Source organism: Phalacrocorax carbo, chromosome 2 (assembly GCF_963921805.1).
Source record: "Phalacrocorax carbo chromosome 2, bPhaCar2.1, whole genome shotgun sequence".
In the NCBI taxonomy this organism is placed as follows: domain Eukaryota; kingdom Metazoa; phylum Chordata; class Aves; order Suliformes; family Phalacrocoracidae; genus Phalacrocorax; species Phalacrocorax carbo.
Window position 1 is genome coordinate 77,726,111 of NC_087514.1, and position 18,836 is coordinate 77,744,946.

At 40.3% G+C, this 18,836-nt stretch overlaps 1 protein-coding gene across 1 annotated transcript in view; it reads right to left on the bottom strand.

Annotated features, from left to right (window-relative positions):
• ABCA13 (ATP binding cassette subfamily A member 13) overlaps window positions 1–15,079 on the bottom strand; it is a 207,958-nt gene extending 192,879 nt beyond the window's left edge. Inside the window, exons 1-3 of the mRNA XM_064441788.1 lie at window positions 15,011–15,079; window positions 7,051–7,144; window positions 5,230–5,353 (exon numbers count right to left, since the gene is read on the bottom strand). Coding sequence (XP_064297858.1) covers window positions 5,230–5,353; window positions 7,051–7,144; window positions 15,011–15,079 — 287 coding nt within the window. The remainder of the gene's footprint in view (window positions 1–5,229; window positions 5,354–7,050; window positions 7,145–15,010) is intronic.
• Window positions 15,080–18,836: the final 3,757 nt, after the last annotated feature.

Here is an 18,836-nt window from a genome sequence, read left to right on the forward strand (position 1 = left end):
CTCAAAGAAACACCACACTCCCAAGCACAGGCCTCTCAGGAGGATGAAAGCAGCTGTTCAGACATGCTGTTTCTGAACTATCAGCTTGATGGGGATTTCCAGGGCAGGAATGATGTCAGCCAGCTGCCACTCATGTCCCTTTTTTGCCAACATCGCCACAGCCCTTCCTCTGGCTTGGAGGTGAGTGCAACCTCCTTTGGAAGAGGAAATGGCAACGAGCATGGTATTAGTTATCATCAGGCTCAGTTTTATGAAACAGATTAAAATATTACAGAGGTTTAGTTTGCTGAATATCCATGCTAGGTTTTAAAGAATTTTATATATTTTCGACATTGTAATTGGTGACCATATTTATCTTCTAATAAGAATGCTACAAGATCCTACCAGTTTCTTAATTCAGTACAAGTTACATAAAATTGCAGGAAGATATCACCATCTTGCCAAAAAGATAAGAAACTAGACTTCAAAACCAGCTGCAGGGACAGTCATTACACAAGCAATTTTTCAGACAGCATGCCAACAAAAATACTTAATTGTTGTACTGCTCCTTTCCCAAAGAGACTTTAATGTGTGCTTTCTGGGGCAGAAGATGACACTAACTTACTTGTGTATGTGTAAAGGAAGTTAACAGCAGCAGTTGCTTTGAATAATAAAGAGAAGCAAGGAATAACAAAAAGCACAAAAGGAGGAAGCCAGTAGTTTGTAGGAGAGGACATAATGAATTAGAACTGGGGTGTTAGGAGAAGGTGTGTATAGGTATATCATTTCCTTATAGTCCATGGTAACTCTTCCCTTAATTGTGCGCTTCCAGAAATACTTGCACAAGGACAGAAATCAAACTAAAGACTTACATTCATATGAATTTTGACCATGACAAAACACTGCAAAAGAGCAAAAAGACTCTGCATCTCTCTGAGAATCTAAAAGCAATTGGCATTTCCTAAAGACATGACTCAGAAATGTTAATTCTGTCCAAGTTACTCAGTTACTCCGGATGACAGTTTCAGAGCTCATCTGAGATCTCAGCTGTGATGTGCAATGCCATTTAGACTGGTGATTTTCATAAGCCTCTCAGCAAACTCTTGTCTCAACCTCACCCCTGTCACCACATTAAAAAATTATCTCTAAAATTGCAAAGCCCCAGCTGTGCTGGCTTCTGTTCTGCACCATCTCAGGACAGCCTGGAGACACGACATCTCCATCAACACCAATACACAAGCTGAAGAATAGCTTACCGTGTGTCTGCCACAGAAAGGAAAGATTTTTCCCCTCCATGTTGCATACTATTATAACCCTTCTTAAATGCAGTGGACCAACAAATATGAAAAGCCAAAAAAGTGTTGTTCTTAATTGGCTATAAAATGGAGAAATCTCGTGTTTAAAGTTCCTTTTCTCCCCAGGATCCTAGCCAGCAGGCAGAGCCAAGGGTGGGTCACAGGCTCCAGTGACAGCCCCAGCATGGCAGGATGAGCCCAGGAGTCCAGTCAGGTGCCAAAAGAGACAGAGCTAACATGTGGGACTGAGGGGCCCATCCAGAAGACGCTAGAGACAGCCCTGGGGCTCTGTTTCACCTGCGACAGGGCGAGGCTGCTCAGGCTGCTACTACTTCTAGATAAATAAAGATAAATAAACTAATGAGCTTAGATATAACATTTTAGAGTCTTGTTTTTGTGATCTTTGTAGTTTTAAGTACAAGAAAACCTGAGCTTAAATTTTTTTTAGGTATTGAGAAGTCTAACAAACATTGATCTAGAAGCCTGAGCTGCAAGGTCAAATCCCACCACATTCTGCAAGATTTACAGTGGAATTATGAGTACTGGGAATACATTATGTTTCCATGCACACACACTCCCATTTGCGGGTATGGGTGTAAGGCCACAGGACTCTGCTATCTTATTTGCATGGTCTCCATTTTACTCCGTGCTCCATTAAGATGAGGTGGGGGTAGAACATTCTGGAAATAGCAGGGAAAAATGTCCTTTGCCATGGGAGCTCCTAAATACCCCTCCTAAATATTTCCTTACTTATTTGCTCTGAGATACTGCTGGGTGTAACAGTCTAAGGAATCATACCTAAGAGCTGCAAGCCAGCAGCTTTTGCAGTGGCTGAAGAGAAGAGCAAGGAGCAAAGCCTTGGAGCTGTTGAAAAATTGATGCTTTCTGAGGCAGAGGAGGTGGCAGCCTTTGCTGCAAATCAAAGTTAATGAGGTAGTTGTAGCCTTCACTGGGCTCGTCTCACCATGTTGGAGCCTGTTAATGGCACCTGTTCCCTGGGGAGAGGGCACCGTATCTGTGAGGGCATGGCCTGCACCGGGATGACTTCAACCCCTGGCTCAGCTCCTCTCATGGAGCAGACCTACTAAGGCTGCTCACTGACAAACAGTTATTTGGTGGTTTGTGGCTTTCGTAGTGGAGGTTAACAGAAGTCATAGAATTACTTTTTCCAAAAGGCAACAACTATATTTTAAACTGATGACACTGATGTGGTACATACTGTGAAAACAAATGGGTTAAGTGTCCATGCAAACTACACAGTCTTTGATTTACCCTTAATAAACACAACATTGTTGATTCAAAAATGTCCCTGAAAATTATTATAAAGAACCACCTACAGTTTGGTATAAATCCTCAAAGGGAAGGTAATTAGTATTACTGTTCCTATGCCACCTCTTCTCTCCAGTCAACACAGGGACATTGTAGGATTCAGTTACATTTGGGTGATCAAGCTGACAGTCTGTATTCCTAAGGCTGTTGGCATCCAGCATAAGTCAGAGGAGCCCTGAGGTTGATTTAATTTATGATGATGGACCTGCTGGAATAGACTGACCTCAGAATGAACTCATCCTACCTTTTTACCCTTTTTCCTTACTTAGGCTATATGCTCCTCGGTGTAGCCTATTAAGTGTATAAATATGCATACATGCAGGCATTTTATTTTTCAGTTGAAAAACTGAAAGCCACTGAATAATTTCCCCAGTTCTTAAGTAGGTTTAAGATTGCCTCCAGAGAATTCTCTCCTGCTTTTCTCTTGAGCTGAAGTATAATTTGGGTAGTTCGGTCAAAGCAGTGTAAATAATCATGCAGAGCAGTCAATATAGTTCATAGTTTCTAGAGGTTCTAACGCACTGAGATGACATTTGGACTAGTGATATAGATAAAAACTATACTTAGAGGAAACATTTTTTTAAAAGGCCTACAGCTGTTGTAACTCTATAACCCAGTAATATAGTATTGCCACTGCAAATAACAGGCTGCAGGCTTTGTACTGAGTTTACAAGACCATGGCACAGAGGCTTGCCACCTTTGCTTTGTCTGAACTTATCTTAATGTGCCTGCTGTTTTGTTTTTAACTTGGTTTAGTTTTAGTATTATTTTTCCTGTCCACATAGCTGTAGCTATTTGCTTTACTTTCACCACCATAGTTTTATACAGATAGTAGTAACAAGTAATCATTTAGTGAAAAATGACATATTTATGATTAACATTGCAAAAAGCAGTGCAGAGGAACACGGGCCCAGTATAACAGTAGAGGCCTTGAGAAGTGGGGACACAGGATGCACTGTACAGGTCCGGGATGATAAGAGATGGGGCACAGGCTGGCACTGAGGACCCCATGGCTACAAAACAACTCACCAATGGTCAGTTAAAATGCAGAACTATAGACAGACAAAGCCAATTTATAAGTGTCAAGAAAAAATAATAGATACGTAACATACGTAAAAGATACTATATACATTCAAATATACCATACAAATTCAGATGTTCCATAGAGATGCAGACCAATGGAGAACAAGTAAGGTGTAAAATCACATTAGCAAACATAAGTGACCCCAAGTGCAGCCTAGAATGAAAAGAAGACATCATCACCACATTCCTCCAGGTAAAGGGCTCCAGATCATGATTTGGCATAACAGCCCCATCACCACCAGACTGCAGCCACTGACCTTATGACCCAGAGCACCAGTGGAAAGGTGAGCATAACCCCAGGGAAAGGAGTAGAAACTAAGTGGTTGTGTAACAATTTTAACTGTATTGTTATTATTAAGGAGAGTTTTTGTTTAAGGATATTACTGTAATACTCTTATTTCTGTATGTAAGTACTCTATGTAATAATTAGGTCTCAACTAATAATGATTCATGACTTAAACAGTTAAGATTTTAATTCTACTAACAAATTATTGCTTTATTTAGAATGTGTTTGCCCATAAACAAGATTTATTTTGCATGGTCTTATGCTCAATCAACAACTCTCTACATGTACAAATAACTAGAACAGACTGTCTAGATCAAACAATAAGTATAATGGCCTATTACTGTGCTACTGAAGCGCTCACACTTACTGCATGCTGAATTTATTGCTACCTATAAACTTCTACAATAATAAACCATAAAAACTTCCTGCTCTTACACACCTACCTGGCTCAAACCTCCAAGATCTTTTTTTGGTAGATATTTTCAATTTTCTAATAAGCATACATATATACAAACATATATTCTGATTATCTCACCTTCATTTGACTTTATTGTTATATATTTTGAAGGTTGCTTATGACTACATCCTTCAGCCAATTCACAGAAGTGTCTTTGCATCTCAATGCTTGTCCACATTTTGAAGTAGATGAAATTACTACATTTCTTGAAGAAAAAGCCCAAATTCAAGTTCATCCTTTTTCTTTCTGCACTCTGGGATCCTGTGACAAGGTCCTCTTACAGACTACTTTTTCAGGTTCTTTTTATTACAGAGCTTCTGCTACTCCTTTTTGGCTCTTTGTGGGTCTAACTCGAGAGTCATCCTTGTTTTGCTTTCCTGTGTGTCTTTCTCACACCGTGTATGCTCCCAAACTATTCAAAATTTAAATCCATGTATGATACACTTTTTGTTGCTCAATCTTTCCCTCATGTAATAAAAGACTTTCTAGTGAAGGATAAAAGTATGGTCTCACATCGCAGTAGTGAAGGGCAAGAATATCACAAGGTGCCTCTCTAATTTTCACACAAAACAGATTTCAGTATCCAATAACAGCATGAAATGCCCAAGAAAAGCAAACAAAAATTAGGAAAAGGCATGACTAAGGCCCTACATCTTTTGCATTCATAAGGACACTGAAGGCAGCTTTTAGCACAGAGTAACAAAGCTCCTGTTCTACCTATCTACAAGACAATAAGAACCTTTGTTGTAGAAAAAGATGTACTGTGATACTGACAGCTCTGTCAAATTCGGATAACTTACTGTAAGCGGTTGTTTTTCTGTGTTGTGTAACTAGTATTCTTGCATCTTGAACCAACATTACAAAGAAGGGTCCGCAGGAAAGGATAAAGGCCCCCACTTGGTAAATCCCGGGCTTCTAAGTAACCTAAAACCAAGCAGGAACAGAATTAAAACCGGTGACATTGCAGTTACAAACCTGTACCATCACTTTGTGTTCTCTTTTCCTAGAAAGTAGCTTTGTTGCCTGCAAACAATGAAGTTATACCAATGGCTTCCCATTTAAGAACAACTAATTCACCACAGAAAATTAATAACATCTGTGTCAGACTGTGACAACAAGGTATAACATTTTCGTGGTAGTAACACTGTTGCAACGTCATACTTTCTAGCCTCTTTGCCCAAAATGACTTGTGACCTAGATTAGAATACAGACTTCTTCACAAAATAATATTTCCGCTTTTCTTCCAGGCTTTCATGAGATGAAGGAACTGGTATTCAGCAATGTCTGAATGTACATCCATCAAGACTGTCTAAACAGCGTTTTTTATCTCTGGAATATATCCATCTCTCTCCATAGTTCTGAGAATTTAAGCTTCAAATTATAAAGCAACTTTTTCATTATTTTGAAACATAAGTAATATCTATAGGGTTGTTATTTAACTTAATTTCTCTGTTCAAAACAGCTAAGATTGAGAAATACTTGAAAGGTAATTCCCCTTTTCCTCTGGATAACTTTCTTTTGGCAACCATTACATCAAAAATAAGGAAATTAAATGAGAAGGAGATAAGAAAGTTGGCATTTGGACTAGCACTCTTACTGAATATTCAGAATTGTAAGATGCAGAAATGGGGAGTTTACTACTTGTACATGATACTTAAAAATCCTAATTTTATTTAAATTCAGGTGCCAATATTTTTGAGACATGTGCCATTAGAAATTGCACTGTCAAACCCTCCTTCATTCCTCAGGAACTGTACTTGATGTATAAAATAATTAATTGTGAGTTGTGAATGACCAGTGCCATTTACAGATGAGTTATTTTTACTGGGCACACTCCCATTCACATTGTAGAAAGCTCGCTGTGCACGTACACTGGGTCCCTTTCTGCTAAAACAAAGCAGATGTACTCCAAGAGCACACTTAACGTACTCAAACCATTAGCATGCATTGCATCCTTGGGTCCAGACTAGAGCTAGTCTAACACAAACGTGTATAGTGTATAGCACAGGCTAGATTCTCTCCATATGTTTCACTCTGCAGATCTATAATTGCTCACCAAATTGGTTTCTTACTGACATCTGTGAATAACATAATAATAAACTGAATAGACTATAATATCACAAGTCATTCATTCTGAATGAAGTTAACATTTGACAAGATAAAAGCAAAAAGAACTTTATAAGGCGGAGGTAGTCATAAGAATATTTGAAGTGCTGATGGAAATGGAAGAACTTGCATTCTAAATCCCAGGAAGTAGGTAGGGGTAAGATTCATCTTGTCAACTGTCAATATCTACTGCATGATTATCTACCTCTGAGCCAGTCATCTAAAATCCATTACTCAACAGAAAGAAATAAGAACTAAAATGCAAGTAATCCGCCTTACTTGAAAGTACATGTCTAAAACTGGCCTGACAAATTGGACCTTAAACTTTGTATTTCTTTCCCACCTAAATATGTCTTGATCAGATCCACAGCTAGGCAAGATTGAATCCCACTGTAGGATTCTTTACACTGACTCCACTACATTTAAGTCTCCCCTTCTAAGATATCTTTAATATTTCCTAAATACTTCTACAAGCAGAAGTGACAAAAACAGAACACAAGTGAAACAAAACATACAGTTTTCCTTGTATTTTGGGGGTTCCTGGAAGCGGAATGCAGCCAGAATCAAGAAAAGCACACATGGCCAGAGTACTTCAGTGAGAGACAGCACCTGAAAAGGGAAATCAAAACATCATCAGTACTATAGAAAATAGGATTTGGGTACAAATAATTAAAATTCATATACCTTTTAATTAAAAAAAGAAAAAACAAAACCCTCTACAACCACTTAAGGGAAAAATAAAATCATTAAAAGCAAATTAGTAATTAAGATTTCTATTTAAATACTTATAACTTTGCCAAATACACTGCTTTCAGAGAACAATAGCAGTTTTCACTTCTTCTGTTTGTAGTGTTTGTAGATTTTTCCCTCTGGTCAACACAGTGACTCTGACAACATGATGACAGTGACACCCAGCTTTCCCACACCTGAGCCTCCTAGGAAGCCAGAGGCATTCTGCACCTTGCTGCAACTCCTCATGCTCCCCTGAAGCCTGATGTGCTGAACTCTGCCTGTCAGCAAACCTCCTTGTCCTTGCCTGGCTCCTTGACTGCTGCCATTACACCCTTTCTTTCACCTGCAGTTGCCTCTCTCCAAAAGCTGCCTTCGTCACCTCCACAGCAGCAGGGTGTTGTGAGACCAGGCTAATGGGCCCAAGGCTGCCCACCATCATGCTTCTCATTTCACTGCCTTCCCATTTCCAGGGCCACAATGAAAAGGCACCCAAGCTGGTGCACTGCAGATCTCGCAGATTTTGAGCATGTCTCCTCTGAGCAAACTGCACATACACAGTATGTGCTTGAGCCTCCACAGAGAGGATATAAACCCCCAAGCAGATTGCATGGAGGAAAAAACACCCAAACAAAACAATTGTCTCAATCTTCAGCTGCAAAAAGGAAGAAGCTGCCATTCAGCCAACTTCCAAAAGGCTTCTAGATTCACTGATATAAATGCTAGGAAAGTGTAAATACCAAACTCAGTAACAGAAACATAGTAGAAATGACAAAGAACCACACTAAAGATCTCCCATTAGAGGCTGTTAACCTCTCCAAAACATACTGAGGATTTTTATTTCTAAACTGTCAGAGTTGAATCAAATCCCACTGGAGGAATGATTCTTAAACTTGGGTATGCTAGCAAAAACCTGAGAAAAGTAACATAATGTGTAAGAACAAAATCCAATGGCAGAGTCTTCCTTGTGGATAAGGCCTGCTCTGCTGAGCACGAGGCAAGGAACTAAAGGCCTCCCGAGACTTAGGGAAATTGCCATCTGTGTAAGCTGAACACACTCCAAACCCAATAGGAGCCAACTGGAAAAAAAAAAAAAAAAAAAAAAAAAAACCTGAGGCCTGGTGTTGTTAAATTTCCAGGGAGCAGCGAGGGCTGGCGGCTCCCTGAGGAGCGGGAGGCATGCATGGTAACACCTCCCAGCAGGGCAGGGGCCTCACTGTGGGGAGACCTGTCCCACAGGGCCCCATGAGGCGAGCAGGGCAGGCACAGCCAGCCTCAACCAGGAGTCCCAATCCTCAGGCAAGGTCACCGTGATGAGGCAGGACCACAGACAAGCTAGAAAAGACAGTGGCCAAGCACAAGACCTAAGCTAGAGAGCAGTGCTCCTCTGAGTTCACCCAGGTGGGAGCTGAGGGCCCAGAAGCCTCATTTCAGCTGAGCTCTGGTCCTAGCTGGGGTCCCAGGTGAGGCTGGCCAGGACCATTAAGGCTTAGCAATGCCCCCAGGGCCCTGGCAGCAGCCTCCCTTCCTCGGCATGTTCATCAACATACTTCCCATCTGGGTTTGAAGGGGCCTTGCTGCAGAGTGGTGCCTTTGCTGCAGGACACCAGTGGGCTACTCTCAGAGGGAAGCCAGGTACAACACATGAGGAAAGGGACACTGTGGAAGAGACTTGGAGGAGGTGTCACCAGGCCACCCATGAGCAGCTGGAAAGGGTCAAGACTGCCCCTGGAGACACAAACCACCAGCCCCCCAGCCAGTGCTGGGGGAAGGTCCCACAAGAAGCCCAGGCAGGGGATCAGGGCTATGGGAGACCACAGCACAGGGAGGGTTTATAGGGGGAAGGCCCTGGACAGCCATAGTCTGGACTCCCTGGTGCTCACAGCAGTCTAAGCTGGCAGTTAGAAGACAGCACCATCCATCTGCTCCCTAAAAGGCAGGGAGCCAAAGGGGATGCCAGGCCAGCAGGGTCTTTGTCAGGCAGGGCCTGTCCTGCAGTACCCCAGTAAGGCAAGCAGGCTGGGCCATAGCAGCCAGGTTCAACTGAGAGTACTGATCTCCAAGCAAGTCTGCAGTGATGAGATAGGCCTAAAATCAAGCCAGGAAGCTAACCTGGAGACCGTGCTCACTTCCAATGAGAGCAGCCAGGGTCAGACACAATCCTGCAATCCCTAGCAGAGTCTATTGGAAAGTACAGTTGAGCCGGAGACTATCATGCATACTAAAGGCCCCAGACTGAGTTTAAATAGGCACAGGGCTGGTTGTGTGGGTTGTTGCCCCAGATGAGGCTGTTCAGGGCCATTAAGACATGTCGGTGTCCTCAGGGCCCTGACACCTGTGCATGGAGCTGTAGGTGTATTTAGGTATTCACTTGATAATTCTTTCTAGATAGAATAGAGCTACTTATTATCTGACCTTCTTTGCTCCTACTCATCTTTCTGTAAACTGGAGAAGCCATTTGGGATTCTGCACAATGGGAACCATCTCTGGGGAACTTGTAGACAAAATCTTCTGATTTCAAGCCTGCTGTTCTCTCTCTGTCCTACTGCACTGGACTTTTACCAGGGATTTCCTTTACCTCTTGCAAGCAGGTCAAGCATAAATAAAGAAATTGAATGTGCAGTTGGCTCAATAGCTTTCAACTCCATTGCACAATATCCAGAATCATACTCGTGAGCCCTAAGCACTAAAATAACTGTGCTGGCTATTTGGTTTTTCAGTACAACCACCAGTACAAAATGCAAAGTCATGTAAATAAAACCATGGTGAGGAGCCACCAGAGCTAATACCAGGCAGCTCTACTTCTGAAAGCTCAGGACTGGACTTATGGCCAAAAAAAGCAACTGGTTGTCACCTACCAACTAAAAAACCTTGAGGTTCTTTGTTGTATTTGACAAGGACTCATGATGTGGGAAGAACAGGAATGGTTTTACCTACTGGCTCAGTCACCAGTATCCATACTGTTAGTAAAAATGCTAGAGCTAAATCTAGGCCTTGCTGAAAAAGATGTGAATTTGGAGCAGCATTTCACTAGGACACTTATTGATGAGAGTACCTCTTTGGTCAATGAAATCTAACATGTTATCTGTAATCAGTAAGAAGGTTTCAAGCAAAAAATGCAGGAGAATGAATATGTTGTTAAGAGGGATTTATTTGTGCTACAAACCAGAGAAGGGATAGACTTGAAGGCTTTTAATCATGACAAAGGCCTTCCCAGAGGGACAGAACAGATTTTATTAAATGTCTCTGGAGAAGTAGACCTGGGATCAAAAATATCACACTATCTTATTACTGAAATTGAAGAGCACGGTACTAGCACTGTGGGACGCTTTTGAGCTGTACAAACAGTTTTATAGGGGTTAAGGAACCTGAAAGATTCTACTTGCTTACCACAACAGAAAAGCAGAAAACATATTGTGTTTCTCACTAACTGAGACAAAACAAATCCCTAGTAATGGAGAAACAAATTTCCCGTCCATTCAGTATAAGGCACGCTTCTGACTTCAAAATCTAGATTAGTTCACCTAAACATATATAAAAATATCCTTATCCTGGACCTTCTTTTTTCTTAACATTTCCCCTATTAGGCTGCATTAAGGACCAGTCATTCATATTTAAGATAGCTATTAAATTAACTGGACATTCTCCATTGCCACTCCCTTTGGTATACCATAGCAGGTCACCAGAGGCTCACCCTTGCAACTTTCATGGGTTGTGATATATCACATGGCCTAAACCTTTGGTTGGTGTTCTTCCCATAGATTTCCATGGACTTTAGATGCAGCCAAGGAAGTTCATTTATTTCAGGTAGACTTTAGTTAATTGGTTTCGGCCTGTTCCTGGGCTTTTTTGTCTGCAATTATATTTTAGAAATATTTTGAACTTGAAGAGTTTGACCTACTGAGAATTGCTGCTAGATTATCAGATGGTATGTAGAAAGCATTTATAGGTATTACTGAGTGTCATCTGGCTAGAAATACAAGAGAATACTCTCTGACTAGAACAGTCACACAGGCTGTAATATAATAGGGTATGCCAGGTACAGAACAGTTACAGTTGAGAACTCTTCTCCGGTTTAAGCTCTTCCAAAATTAATTTGCTTAGTCAGAATAACCAAAAACCTGGCATGCAGGGAAGGGTTATTAGTCCAAATCTGGGACAAATGAACCAAAGATTCTTAAATTCCAAAAATACAACAGCAGCATTTTTTAAAATGGGTAAATTTTTTATTTTTTTTTTCCACAAATCTAGGGATCAAAATGAACCTTGCACTAGCATTGGCACTGGGAGAGAAAGGCACCTAATGAAGTTATAAGAGCTGTAAACAATTGTTGCTCTCATTCTGGACTGCATTCATTCTCCTTGGTTGTTGCCATTCACCTGAGAAACCTCATTGCACTTAAAGAATGGGGCAAATAGCAATGATTTTGGTGAATCTGTAAAATTCAAGGTTTAATAAATACATCAAATTCGCAACCGCTGAGCCAAGCAAGTATAGGCCTATTAGAGGCCAAGCAAGTATAGGCCTATTAGAGTAACTTCTGTTATTTCGAAGGTTTTAGGAAAACAAATCATTTCCACATTTTTTCCATTTATCTCCAGAATTTCAGTATGCACTAGTGTCTTATCAGAAGTAGGCTTCTCAGTCTAACATGCTTATGCCTTTCTTTGTTAGAGTACCATGAGTCTGGATGTTGATAATAGCAATTGCGGAGGCCCTAGGATTATTAAGAATTAATCCCATTGACCACATTGCCACAGTCTGCTCCAGCTGTCCTTGCTACTATCTCAACCACTGCCTGAGTAGCAACAGTAGCAACCATGAAGCTGACGCTTGGATGTGAGGGAGTCTGAAATAAGTTGGGTTTGTTTTCCCAACCCCCAAAAGAGCCCTTAGCAGTCCTGTCCTTTGGTAAGCTAATGATATTTTTAGGTAAATAAAGCAAACCCCACTCAGCTGGCTCCTGCAGAGAGTGTGATAACAGCAGAATTTGGAATAAGTACAAGAACTGAGCAGGCAGCTGCAGAGGCACTAACAGGTTGGGCTGAAGTCAAAATAGGTTGGAGGACTCGATGAACCATCAGCATGCTGCAGGCATTAAGCAAGCAAACCTGATCTTATTGAGCAAGTTATTCCTGGTAAGGGTTGGAAGTAATACTGCTCTATAAGGCATATTCATGTTCAGATAGGAAAGGCACCAACAGAGGAAGGTTCAAAGAAAGGGCATTAGAAAGATGTCAGCCCTTGCACAGCTGCTTTACCCAAGCACTGAGGGGAACTCGGGTCTGAGAGCTTACGCCATTCTGGTGAGTTGCACCTGGAAGAATGGTGAATTTGGTAATAGAGCCTTAGGATCTGGCTGATAAAAGCGGACAACTTTGTACTGTTTACTGGTTTGTTTGGGTTTCTTTTTGTTGGTTTTTTTTTTTCACTGATTCAAAAACATACATACGCAAAACAGAGGGCACTCAGCAGTAAGCAACTTTTAGGGATGTTTATATCTTTTAAAGTTTGGAAAAAAGGAGTGTGAACTGTAAAGAACAGAAGCAGGGCAAAGATGACACTCAGTGTAGGGGCAGATGAAGACCAAGAATTATACCAGTATTTTCTCTCATGCTTAACATTAATCCAAAACCAAAAATTATTAACAGTAGCAACTTTTTAAAAAGGACATAGTTTTAGGATATTTCTGTTTTCTCCTAATAGCCATATTAGCAACTACATATTCCAAGCATTTCACAACATGATTATAATCCCAATTGTCCTTTAAATTAGGGTATCAGAACAAAAGAATTTGGGAATCACATTTCATCCTTCACTGAGCTGCAAGTTTGGACAGTAATAAATACTATATTATAAATATAAATTTATTTATATTATAAATATAAATAAATACTATATAAACAATAGTTAAGAAATGTGGTGATAAAAAATTTAAGCAGTACAGTTGCCTGGTAGTATGTATCCCCTGAGCTCCCAGAATCTGTACTTCAGAAGTAAAACCTTCTGAAAACTGAAAAGAGAAGGTATCTGCTATACAACTGCAATTTCAGACTCCAACTGACGTCCAAACGTACATATTATCCTGTGCTGCCTTTGAACCGTGTTAGTAAGAGGTGCTGATGCCTCTCCGAATTTCAGTCAGAACATCTACTCTTTACAGAACACTTACGTCTCTCACAGCTCCTTCACCCTTCACTGTGTCATATCAACTAATGCCACATGACACTCATGGCACATCATCAGTCCAACAGACCACACTTGTCTTCTAGCCCTAACTGCTGATAAAAAACCGTAAGAAGACAATTGCCTTCTACAGATAGATCTACCCAATATAATACAGAGCTGAATCACATCAGATCCTTCAGGAAATGCTTCTCTCTTCAGATTCACAAGGGTTTGACCTGCCCTTTGCATAGGTGGATGAACGACCTGGATTTCTTCTTCTGTAACTGCAGATGGAGCGCCTTCATGGCTCAGTGTTCTCACAATGAGCACATAAGAAGGACTTGCAAATTCCCCAGGGCAGCTCCTGGCTCTGAACAGGCAGAATTAAGTTTCCTTTGGGTCATTTATTGTAATTCCTGGTTTGGGGAAGTCTGCATTTCAGTGAGCTCTCTATTCGGGGAAGCTACCTATTAGGCAGACTTAAAATTTACATGAATGAAGATTTTGTCCTTCAAAAATATAAAACAGGGAAAACTAGACAGAGCAAGAAGAGAAATAGATCAGCATGGAAGAGAACACAAGATACTGAGAAGCCACTTAATGCACACCAATTGAAGTACGAGGAACAGGGAGCATACATAAGTGTTTAGGAATGAAGAATATAACCACCAGTATCCCCCAAAAAATGTCTTTTGTATTAAAAGATATAACTTTAAATCATTTGGAGAAGAAATTCTCTCTCTAAAGCTCAATTTTAATTAAGTGAAATATTTCTGAAATGAAAAGCTCTATCTTTATTTTATTGAGGTAATCCTATCCAAAGCAGCCAAAGTGCCACATTGCAAATCCCAGATCATCACAGACAAGGGAAATCAATAAGAAACTGTTAAAGTGACTTTTTTTTCCACAAAAATGTTATCTCACTTGAGAAGATTCACTTCCTTCTATCTTAAATTAAAAAATCACCCCAGTCACAGTAAAAGTGAACAATGACATCTCATCTCATATTTGAGTGTTATTTGAATTTTGATTGCTGTTGAAGTAGCTGCCACATTCTGCATGTTGGAATTTAAAAGCTTAATTTAGGGTTTTTAGCATGGATAAGAATGGAAATCTTGAAGTACATACAATTTTAATACACAATCCTTACATTCCCCATATCTACATTTTGATCACAGTGTGGAAGATTTCTTACATTACCAATGGGTACCTGTAATGTGAAGAAAATTTATTTTCATCCTCACCACTGCTACAAGCACTGGTAGCATCTAATGATAATTAAAAGGTAAGCTGTGGCTCTTCAAAACTTTTATGAGATTTCCTGTCTCATTTGCAAACTGGAGAGAATTGCTGTATTCAACCATTTGAGAATTAAAACACACTGTCGTTCTCTACTTGCGTTTTCAACAATTAGGAGACCAAAAGCAAAAGAAGAACCACTTGCAGCCAGCCTATGCAACTTGCAGTGCAACCTAACAACCTGCCGTGAAAAGGGAAAATCGATAGATACACTCTTTCCAACAGATATTAAAGGAAGATTTAAAATATTCCTTTTTTGATATTTTCCAAAAACTCACCGGTTGCCTCACACGGCAGAGCCAATTCTTCCAAAACAGAGCCTTGAACTGGTGTACAGCATGCCCCATATCGTCTTTTTTTTTCTTCATCCACTTGCAGAGTGGCTTCTTAAGGACTTTCTAACTTAGAATCATCTCACCAAGCAGCCTGAACACGTTATTCACAAGCTGTTTAATTCCAGCACTAGAGAATGGTGCAAGAGATTTGCCTGCTTACTGAGAGAAGATGAGATTATGTTTCCGCCTCTTGTTTTGTATTCATTGAGGAATCTCGTTTTTCCATTTGCTTCTCAGTGCAGTGAACAGTAAGGGGATGGGTTTGTATAAATGCCTTCAGGGTCCTTAAGCCACAGTATATATTCTGCACTTGTTTCTATTTTTCTGGAATAAAAATGAATGCAAACAGCAGGGGAAAAAAAAGAATATGTAACACACATTTGTTTTTTTCCAGTTTGATGACTTTCTGTCACTGCAGTGTTAATGTAATTTTGCATACATATGCTTAGATTTTTAGAAAAAAAGAATACTAGGAAAATAAGTACATTGTTTAAACATGTAGCCCTGTAAATGTCTGTATACTTCTAGAGCACCCTTATAAGTACATGTGTAGTGCTGTGGTAGTCCCATTGCATCATCATGCAACTGTTTCATTTTATCTTATAAAGGGTGTGTGTTTGACATTTCGTTCTCCTTTTTAGGTATATATTACCTACAAAAAGGTGGAATATTCTGACAAGTCAGAAAACTGTGTTAATTAATTCCTACATGCCACCCAGAATTAAAATCAGTCTTCCAGTGTTTCCTTCAGCAAAGAGCAGGGAGGGCAATTCCTGGGGCTGAGTGGGGGGATCTGCAGGAGGGGAGCCTGCGCATACCTGTGGCAGCAGGGACACTTGGAGACACAGCAGGTGTCTGGCGTTGCAGAGCTGTGCTGCTTTACCCGGAGGGTGAGGATGACTGCCCTACCAAATTGGAATGCTACCTTGAGCAGAGGAGTAAACTTTCTGTGTGTTTTGCTCTACCCAGATGAATTGCCTAAGATAGAATCTGATCGCCAAAAGCTCTCTCTGTGGTGAATGGAGACACATAACACAGCCACTATAGAACGTGATTCAAACCACCTATAATCTGAATCATGAATCACACAAACACAAGCATTAGGACAGTGTGATGCCTGAACAAATATTCTTTATTCCTCATTATTGCTGAGTAAATTGCATCATTACTGTCTCTGCAAAATGCATTACTATTGAATGCAAGAGACAACATTCACAGCTACTTTTCCACATTAAGAGTAAAATCCCAAAAAATGTAAAAACTTTTTGCATACAAAAGTCACTAGTGAGGAATCCAACTTCCACTACATTTGAGCTAAGGCAGCAATCTAAGAAATTAATAAGCCTGATACTTCTGCAATGAGCAACTGCACATCTGTAAGTCCACTGAGCTCTGCCTGTTTCCATGGGATGAGGTTCAGCTGATGTCTTATGTCCAGTGCCTGAGCTTCCCTTTCCCAGGGTTTGGATTTGGGTCACCCAGCAGCAGTTTTTGGCCCTCCAGAGCATGTTGTGAAGCTTAATTACCCCACTTCATGTTAAACTGACTGATTAATCTGTAAAAATCTTTGTATTTGAAATTATGTCAATTTCTGGTTTAATTTTTACATTTTCCATGGGTTCAGGTAGTAGAGAAAAAATAGATTGTATAGCTCTCATGAGTTCATAAATTTTTACATACTGGTAAAAATCACCTCCCAGCAAAGCAGAAATCACAGATGCAGTCACAGCTGAATATGACTAGTTGAATGCCTTTATTCCTCAAATATGGTGGGACTTCCTTTTATTTTCTCTGCTCTGAGACTGAAAAATTACTGAAGTAATAATTTAGCTTTAAAAAGAAATGTGAAAGTCCTCAGGCCGTACTAAAAAACTAAGCAGTTCAGTGTTTACCTGAATGATGTTAAGCATTTTAAAGCAGGATTAATTATGTATGAAGGTGGGTCTATTGAGCACATCCTCTCTTCTTCCACTAACACCTACTTCCCACTCTGTTCCTCCATCATTGTGGTACCAGCAAAACGCATACCTCCAGCAGTCGTCAAGCACGTTACCATCTTTCTGCTTCCTCCAGCGCTGAAGAGCAGCCCCCGTGCTGTGCCACAGAGCCACATGTCCCCCACGCCTCACCTCTCCCATCATCCCCCCACTCTGGGGCTCTCCTCTTCGTGAGCCCTATGGTGGCAAAGTGTAGCTGGGCAAACAACCAGAAAGGAAGAACATACCTCACCAAGAAGCTCTACTTCACAGCTGGCTTGGCATTTGCATAAGGGATCATAGACTCATAGAATGTCCTGAGTTGGAAGGGACCCACAAGGATCATTAAGTCCAACTCCTGTCCCTGCACAGGGAAACCCCAAATTTACACTGCTGTTTCCGCTTTTAGTCAAGCAATGCTAAAACCCCTGCCCTTTCAGAGTATGTACGGTAATTTTCCTCACTAGGACCAAAGGCGAAATTTTGAGGTAGCTGAGACGAAAATTCTGTGCACGGCTGGCATATGCATTTCTGAACAAATATTTGTCAATAATGGAATATTGTGAACATATGTATGGGCTGACACAGCCGTTTTGGAAAGCTGGAGAGCAGAATCTATAGCGTGCCATTTGTAGGAAATCATAAACTTATCAGTCAGCATAATGAATTATGAGTATTTATGTATCAAAGGAACTGATATGGAGGGCGGTTTCTGACTGTAACTATGTAAGCTAAACAGCTCACATGAACCATTCGCCAAATTATTTTGAACAAGTAATTCTGCAAAATCTCTGCTCATCCGACTGTGTGATGTGCATAATTTCTTATGCTCTATTTAATTACATACTAATAAAGGTTGCATTCTGTTTTTTAATGCTAAACAGCTTTTCATGGATACAGGAAACAACTGTTTTATATGCAATTAGTATTCAGTACTAATGAACTACTGACTCCTCATGTTACTCTATGAGACACCCAATAGACAAACACCTTTCACTAGTGAGTTCTGTTAACTTCATTTGTCCTCATACACCATTGTCCTTTCCTAAATAAATTAATTCTTGCCTAGTATGGTGTTCTCCATATGGTATGTATGGTAGACGACTTGTTTTTTCTAGAACAAAATTTATGAAAGCAAAAGGTACCTCATAAACATTCAACCAAGAACAATTCCTGCAATGGCATTCTCGGAAATTACTGCTAAAAGTAATTTTAGAAGAAATAGGATGTATGAGCTTGAGTGTAATTATTCGCAATGTTATAGAAATATGAGAAATACAAAACCAAACCACCGCCTCCCACCCACCACAACAAAACCCTGGCACAAAAGAGATTATAATATTAAAAATTAAGCACACAGGCAGGAAAAGCAAATCGGTTCTGAGTATTTTTGGAAAGACACATCAACTATATTGCTTCCACCCTGGAAGCTCTTTTGAGTGGTCTAGGTTTCATCAGTACAGTGTCAAGTAGTATCCTATGCAAGTACCAGCCTTAAATAGCAGCTTTGCTTAATAGTTGCTTGTAGAAAGAGCTTTAAAAAGTTCAAATGTAGCATGGTTGCTGGTAGGCTAAATAAATTATATCCTTTCAGGGCTCCTTAACAGAGTGGCTGCAGTCAACAGCAACATCTTGAATATTGCAGGGCAAATTAGAAGGTCATATATTTCATCATGTGCTCCATCCATTCCTTCTGGAATGAATGGAAAAAAAAATACACTCAGATTCGGGTCTCCAAGTACAAGACGGAGTGATCTCCCTTTTCTGCTTCTGCTTAGGTTTAGCGGGCATTG